At 42.8% G+C, this 7,980-nt stretch overlaps 1 protein-coding gene and 1 pseudogene across 1 annotated transcript in view; one reads left to right on the top strand and one right to left on the bottom strand.

Annotated features, from left to right (window-relative positions):
* The window catches only part of OPHN1 (oligophrenin 1), a 273,349-nt gene that overhangs the window by 149,422 nt on the left and 115,947 nt on the right, over positions 1-7,980 (bottom strand). Inside the window, 1 exon segment of the mRNA XM_023537451.1 lies at positions 4,735-4,796. Within this exon segment, the coding sequence (XP_023393219.1) occupies positions 4,735-4,796 (62 nt within the window).
* LOC111746502 lies at positions 199-316 on the top strand (annotated as a pseudogene).

Raw genomic sequence — 7,980 nt, 5'->3', positions numbered from 1 at the left:
GATTTCGGGGCTCACTGCATTCATCTCGATCTATTACAAGACCAGGAAATGAGGGATTGGCTTCCTCGTCAGATGAGACATAAAGTATCAGTTAAGTCAAGATAGATCTTCCTGACAAAAAATGGAAGATAGCAGAAAGTGAGTCTGACCAGTCCTGAATGCTCCAAACTAAAAAGCAATATTTAAACTCCCGCCACAGTCTACGGCCATGCCACCCGAACAAGCCCAATCCTGTCTGATCTCAGAAGCTAAGCAGGGTCGGGCTTGGTTAGTTCTTGGATGGGAGACCACCTAGGAAGACCAGGTGCTGTAGGCGTAAAAAATAAAAATAAATAAAAAAATAAAGGATTGTAAGCTGACAAGGTCCTTGCAATCTGTGAGGTCAACCAAGGATTGCTTCGCCTAAAAAATAAACAAACAAACAAACAACCACCACAAAGCATGCAAAGTGGGGCGTTAGGACATATTTTATCCAGGTCCTGCAGGCACTTTGGGTCTTCTGTTTTGAATCCAGGTATGACCCAAGGCTCAAGTAAATGGGCAAACTCTCATCCAATCAAAGCTCAACTAGCTTCCCTGGTGTCAAAAATACAGACACATGTGACTCTACACGTCCGTGGACTGCGAATTACGTGCTGTCAACTTTGCGTCCACCTGGAAACAAGCTACGCCACCGGTGTCGTTGACCCAGTACGAGGAGTCATTTTTCTGCTTTTGGGAGGTTTTAAGTCATGGCCACAAATTCTGTGACACTCCTCCCGATGAGAGGTGAGGTCTCTGTCCCCTCTCCCTCGAATATGAGTGGGTTTGTTTCTGCTTTGAACCAATACTATGTGACTTGCCACTTCTAAAGACAGTAGTAGTATGTGTCAAGCCTCTGTGTAGATATTCAGCTGAGCCCTTGCACACGCGTCTGCAGGCACAGTTGCCAGGTTCTTATGTTCCAAGAGGAGTTTTCTTGCATAAGCAGGTGTGCGAGCAACTTGTCACATGGGATCTGTAAGGCCACTGCTTTTTAGGCGTTTGGCGCTGTCTCAGTCTAGGAAAGGAGTGTGTGACTGGCTGAGATCGGAGTCCACAGTCTTCCCTTACTCACACCGGCAACATGGCTCCTAGTCGCCTTTTCCTCCCTTTGACACTTACGGGTTATGATACTTCTTTCTGCCAGGACAGAGAGCGAGAAATGTAGGAAACGGTCACACTGAAGCTTGGCTTGATTTCTTCATTCCGTTTTCCCCTTAAACACCTTAGAAATCTAGCAACTACTTATTCTGTGTCAAGTGTTAATTGGAACTAAATGAATTAAAAAAGAAGTCTACCACTATTCGTAAAAGCCCTCTACCTAGGTAAACTTGACCTTTACACCCCTTTCTGATCGCCACATCCATTTTGTGAGCTCTCAAAGAGAAACGCCCCTGTTATTTCGGGGTAGGAACCCCAGGGTGATACATGCCATTCTCAACACAGTAGTGAGTTTACCTAATCAGGTTTCCACTGACTGAAGCCCAAATTGACAGCACATAGGGCATTTAGCGAGAATGAGATGGCATTCAACCCAGTAGTGCAAAATTGCTAAGGAAGGTTAACCGTTTACCAAAAAAGACATCGAGGGTCCAGCGGTTCAAATATTATGGGCCTCTTTCGGTTATTCTTGGCCGTCCTCAAAGACGGACCTCGAACTTAGCCTATAGAGTCCCCTTCAAAGTCATAGAGGCACCTGGGCAAGCCTCCCATCTTTAGTCAAACAGGAAGTCTGTCATTCAGACTTTTAAAGGTCACCTTCTGAGGCACAACAATATCCCTAAGGGTCGTGCTCAAGAAATCACAGCTGGGATGCTTCTCTTCGTTCCTCCTATCCATACTTCCTTCCACGATTTTTTTTATTATTTATTATTATTTATGCCTACAGCACCTGGTGTTCCTAGGTGGTCTCTCATCCAAGTACTAACCAGGCCCAACCCTGCTTAGCTTCCCAGATCAGACATCGGGCTTGTTCAGGGTGGCATGGCCATACATAGACCACGGACCGTGGCTCCACTGGGGCACAAACCCAGGACCTCCTGCGTGTAAGGCAGACATGCTCACCGCTACACTATGGAACCATGTCCTCCTTCCACAATTTTAATGCACTTATGAAAATGACTAGACATTTGCCGTCCTCACACACCACAGCTGGGAACTTCCTTCCTGTTCTTCTGAAGCTTCTTTTGGCCTCTTCTTATAGAAGGGACAAAAAGCTGATTTTTTTTTTTTGGATAACATCTCCCACGTTATCCATGTTGGGGTGTGGGAGTCCTTTTACCTCGGTTCCAGGAAATGGGAGAGGTGCAATGAAGCAATGAATTCTTGGCACGAAGTGAAAGGCCCTCACTGAGCCGAACCTTCACAGCACCCCCGGAATTAAATGAGAAATAGGAAGCCAAGACTCAATACACGATTGGAGAGCTGAGGGGACAAAAGGGCATGACATAATTAAAGACAGAAGAAAATGAGTCAGCCCTGTGGACAAGAGCCAGCAAGAAGGGTGAGAAAAACAACATCTCAAAAGATGAATCCTACTTCAATATTTTAGCGCTTTGTAATTGGATAAATAAAAGAGATCAAGAAACAACTAGGGCTGAAGGGAGTACGGCCGAGCTTTCCAATGGGGCTGAATGAAATGGGGGTGAATGCCTTTGAGATCAACGCTGGCAGCAGTCCACGAACTCTTCGGGCAGAAGAAAATGCTTAGTAGAGTGAGGATTAGCCGGTGGGCCATCTACCAGGCTCTGTGGAAACTACTCATATTGGTCTCTCTCGTGTCCTCAGAAGCAAATCTCTTGAACTAAGAAAATTCCCAAGTGAAATGTCCACAAGCAGGATCTTGGGGGCAACGAAGGGGAACTAGAAACAACACACAGAATCGGTGGTTTTTGCTATTAATCAAACACTACAGTATTCATTATATCACGTGGGGTATTTATAACAACGTTGGGAGGTGGGGATTATTTTCCTCATTTTACATATAAAAAGTCTCACCAGACTCAGAGAAGTATGCGACTTGTCTTAAGTCAACAAGGAAGTTAGCGGCACTGCCATGATTAGAGCCTAGGTCTCCAGTTCCCCTGCCTCCAAGCCAACATCAGTGTTACTTTCTCTGGGAGCCTAGATGAAATGAGAACAGTATTCCGAGAAGTCAGCACTGCACTGCTAAAAAGGAAGAGTGATTACAGATTAAAGAACTCTTGCTAATGGAATAAATGGGCATAACAAACCTGAGCTGCCAGGAGGAAGTCATCTCATGAGAGAAGGCAAGGTACGCCTGTTTGTTGTCCTCTACGAGGTTCCAACAACCCGAGGAAAAAATGGGCGAACGACCTGAACAGACACCTCACCAAAGATGATCGACAGATAGCAAAGAAGCATACGAACGTCTGCTCAACATCATATGTTATCAGGGAAATGCAAATTACAACAGCAATGAGATACCACTAAACACCTATTAAGATGGGTAAAATCCCAAGCTGACAGCATCAAATGCTGGCAAGGATGTGGAGCAACAAGAACTTTCATTACTGATGGAAATGGAAAATGGCACAGTCATTTCGGAAGACAGTTTGGCAGTTTCTTACGAAACTAGATACACTCTTACCACATAATCCTGCAACTGCACTCTCTAGAATTAGTTGAAAATTTATAGCCACACGAAAATCTGCACACATGTTTATAGCAGCTTTATTCATAATTCCCCAAATTGGAAGCAACCAAAATGTCCTTCGTGGGTGAATGGATAAACAAACCAGAGTACATCGATATAATGGAAGACATGTATCTCAAGGATAAAAAGATATAAGCTATGAAGCCATGAAAAGACTTGGAGAATCTTTAAATCTATATTGCTAAGCAAAAGAAGCCAACTTGAAAAGGCTACATACCATACGACTCCAACGATATGACACGCTAGAAAAGGCAAAACGGTAAAAGGAAAGACAAGTGTTTGTCAGGGGTTCATACAAAGGGGAGGGGAGAAGGGGTGAATAGTTTGAGAACTGGGGATTTTTAGGGCTGTGAAAATATTCTGTATGATGATACTTTCTTGGTGAATACATGCCATTACAAATTTGTCAAAACCTACAGAATGTTCAACACAAACAGTGGACTGTAACGAAAACTATGGACTTTAGTTAATAACACTGTGTCAGTATTGGCTCATTAATTGGAACAAATGCACCTCACTTGCAAGATGTTAGAAATAAAGGAAACTGTGTGTGGAAAGGGGCAGGAAGAGAAAGGAAGTAAACGAAATCTCTCTGTCCTTTTCACTCAAATTTTTCCGTAACTATGAAAGTCTATTAATTTTCAAAAATGCACGGAAAATGTAAGGTAAAAAGTTTTCACATAGATTTAAATAAAACAGTAATTATTATTTTCTGGAAGCAGAGAAATAAATGGATAATGTCCTTAAGACCACTGAAAACCATAATTTTGGTTGAAATATTCAGCAGCCCAATCAAACACTCTCTGAAATCCTTTCTCAATGAAATTGAAGGAACAGGGTTTCCGCACTAATTTCTCTCGACCAGATGCTAAACTCCTGGAGTGGGAGCTTGAGAGAATCTATTTCCTGTCTTTACAGAATCAGGCAGCTACGAGGCAAAAACCAAAACAACAGAGCATCCGTGTAACCAATGAAGACAGGAAAGATCCCCAACATCAGCGACAATCTCGGCCCCAGGCCCAGTGTTGGTAACCTACCATCATCATCCTCTCATTTTCCACTTCGTTGAGCAATTCAGCAAATTCCTTGAAGGATTCAGCTGGAAGGATAAAATGAAAAATAAACCAAATTAATTACGGTACTTGATAGGCGAGCAGGCAGAGATCTGTGCGACAGGAGGTAGAACCAGTGCCCCAAGCCTGCGTGGCCACAGGACCAAGGCGCCAGGTCTCAGGCCAACAGGAGAATGCGTACAGCGCCCCGTAGAATGTCTCTTTTCTCCTTTTTCTTTTTGCCAATCCCACCACCCAAGAGGTATTCTTCCTCCAGTTTTACTGACATAATTGATGCGCAATATTGTGTAAGTTTAGTCTACAGCATGATGACTTGACTTACGTATACTGCGGAACGCTTACCAAGATAAGTTGAGTTAGCATCCATCACTTCGCGTGCTTTTTTCCCCTTGCGATGAGGACTTTTAGAATCTACTCTCTTAATGGCTTTCAAATATCCCACAGAGCAGCGTTAACTACAGTCACCACGCTGCACATGACATCTCCAGGACTTATTTATAACCAGAAGTTTGCACCTTTGACCCGCTTCACCCAACTGCTCCACCCCCTACCCCCAGCTCTGGCAACCACAAATCTGACTTTTTTTTTGACTTTGGTTTGTTTAGATTCCACATATAAGTGAGACCATACAGTATTTGTATTTCTCTGTCTTATTCATTTCACTTAGCATAATGCCCTGCAAGTCGATCCATGTTGCCAAAAATGGCAGCTTCCTTCTCTTTTATGGCTGAATAGTATTCTAGCAGATATATACATATATATAAATGTATACATATATATATATATATGTATACATATGCACATACATGGAGAATATGATAGATACACATATAATCTGTTAATGGACACTTAGGTCATTTCCATGTCCTGAATATTACAGATAAAGCCGCCATGAACATGGGATGCAGATCTCTCTTCAGCATTGTAATTTCATTTCCTTCACATAAATACCCCAAAGTGGAATCGCTGCATTATAAGTAGTTCTACTTTTTAATTTTTTGCGGAAACTCCATACTCTTTTCCATAGCAGCTGCACCAATTTACACGCCCACCAGCAGCGCACAAGGGTTGCCTTTTCTCCCCATTCTCGACCAGCCCTTATCTCGTGTCCTTTTGCTATAGCCATTCTGACAGGCGTGACATGATATCTCATCACGGTTTGGATTTGTGTGTCCCAGATGACCAGTGATGCTGAGCACCTTTTCATGTACCTGTTGGCTATTTCAATATCTTCTTTGGGAAAAATGTCTATTTGAGTCCTTTGCCCATTTTTTAATTGGATTATTATCATTATTATTAGCTATTGAGTTGAATGAGTTCTTTACATATTTTGGATATTAACCCCTTATATACATGATTTGCACATATTTTCTCTCATTGTCGATTATTTCTTCTGCTGTGCAGAAGCTTTTTAGTTTGATGTAGGTCCCACTTGTGGATTCTGTTGTTGATACTTGTGCTTAAGGCGTCATATCCAAAACATCACCACCAAGACCCACGTCAAGAGGTTTTTCCGCTGTGCCATTATGCCATTGAGTATTCTTGGCTCCCTTGTGAAATATTAGTTGACTGTACATGTACGGGTTTACTTCGGAGCTGTCGATTCTGTTCCATTGATCTATGCATCTAATATTAAGCCTGAACCCATATCCCTGCGTTCTAGTTTTATTTCCCCTCAAGTTCCTGAAGATCTTTTGTGGGACTGCAGAAGACATGTGCTATGTTAGAAAGTACATTACATGGGGTGATAGACGTGGAGGATTCGGGTTTGGAAGGAGCACGAACTTCAGAGACAGAACTTGGATCTGCAGCCTCAGCCAATCATCTTCTTGCTGCATGACTTTCGGTTTAGTGACGATCCCTTTGAGCTGCAGCTGCCTGACTTGTCAAATAAGCATGACGATATACCTGAGAGTGTCGCTCTAAGGACTAAATGAGAAGGGAAATGAAAGGTAGAGAGAGTGCCAACACACGGCAGGCAGCGGGTATTCCTCCCTTTCCCCCATCCCAGTTTTCTGGTCTTCTGGTTCCAGTTCTGCAAGGTGACTAGGGAAATCACTTCTCCCTGGACTTCACATACTAAACAAACAAACATACATACGTACGAAAGCTACATTAAGCTCGACAGTCTTTAGTGTCCCTTTAAATTCTAACTATCTTAAAGTTCCCAAATTCTCACCAGAAACAAGAAGAGTATTCTGAAGTGGAATCTGAATAAAAGCGAACATACCAGAAGCGTGAAGAGAAACAAATGTGTCCATAGTTATATCCTTCGATCACAAATAGGTTTATTTCCCTTCCTAAGAGAACTGGACAACGAAAGCAGCACTCCTAGCGCCGAGGAAACAAGTTTGCGGTCAACACGGGGCACAAGACTATGGCATTTCTTTCTTCTGAGGATTAAGTTGCTGCACACGCCCAGGGATATCACCTTGGCAAACACTGCCAATTAAAAGCTCGACCTCAGCACGGAGAAGAAAAACACCCTATTCAGAAAGAGTAAACAGCAAAAAACGCAAATGTTCACTGACCTCCTGTCCCCAAATATTTTATACTACAAAAGGAGTCAGAGAGAGATTTTTTGTTGTTGTTGTTATTCTGGCACATTTCCAAGCAAGATCAGTTTGCCTCTAAAGGAAACGTGACAAGTAGCAGATTAGAATATTAAAAGGCAAAGATTAATGTCTTGAAACCCAAGTGCGCCAAGCCATTTGACTGAGAATTTAACCTTCACAGTAAGTTTATCGGGGACATTTAATCATCCCTTATCTGAACAGGAGAAAACTCAGGCTCACAGAAGCTAAGCAACTTGTTCACGCTCACACAGGAAGTTAACGGCAGAGCCAGGTGTCCCCTTCGCACCCGGCTTGCTGCCAGAGCTGAGGTCTTACACTGTCACACTGCCCACACGTTTCCAGGTAGAGGTAGGCAAAGATTAGGTGACTAAACACCACCTGAACAGATTCTCAAACAGAGACAGGAGAAGCTACTACTACCAGCAGCTGGGCTTTTAATGAGTCGGCCTTCATCATTCTCGAAGAAACTCCAAATTTGACAATATTAAGTATGTCTCAAAACGAACTTTTCCTAAAAGACGACATCGCTTTTAAAATCGAGATATTATTTACATATCATACCATGCACCATTTGAAAGAGTACAGCCCAGTCGATTTTAGTGTTTTCTAAAAGTCATGCAACCATCGCCACTAC

The sequence above is a fragment of the Pteropus vampyrus genome, unplaced genomic scaffold (genome assembly GCF_000151845.1).
Source record: "Pteropus vampyrus isolate Shadow unplaced genomic scaffold, Pvam_2.0 Scaffold191, whole genome shotgun sequence".
In the NCBI taxonomy this organism is placed as follows: domain Eukaryota; kingdom Metazoa; phylum Chordata; class Mammalia; order Chiroptera; family Pteropodidae; genus Pteropus; species Pteropus vampyrus.
Note: the sequence above shows the minus strand (reverse complement) of the source record. Positions and strands in the feature narration are given on the sequence as shown.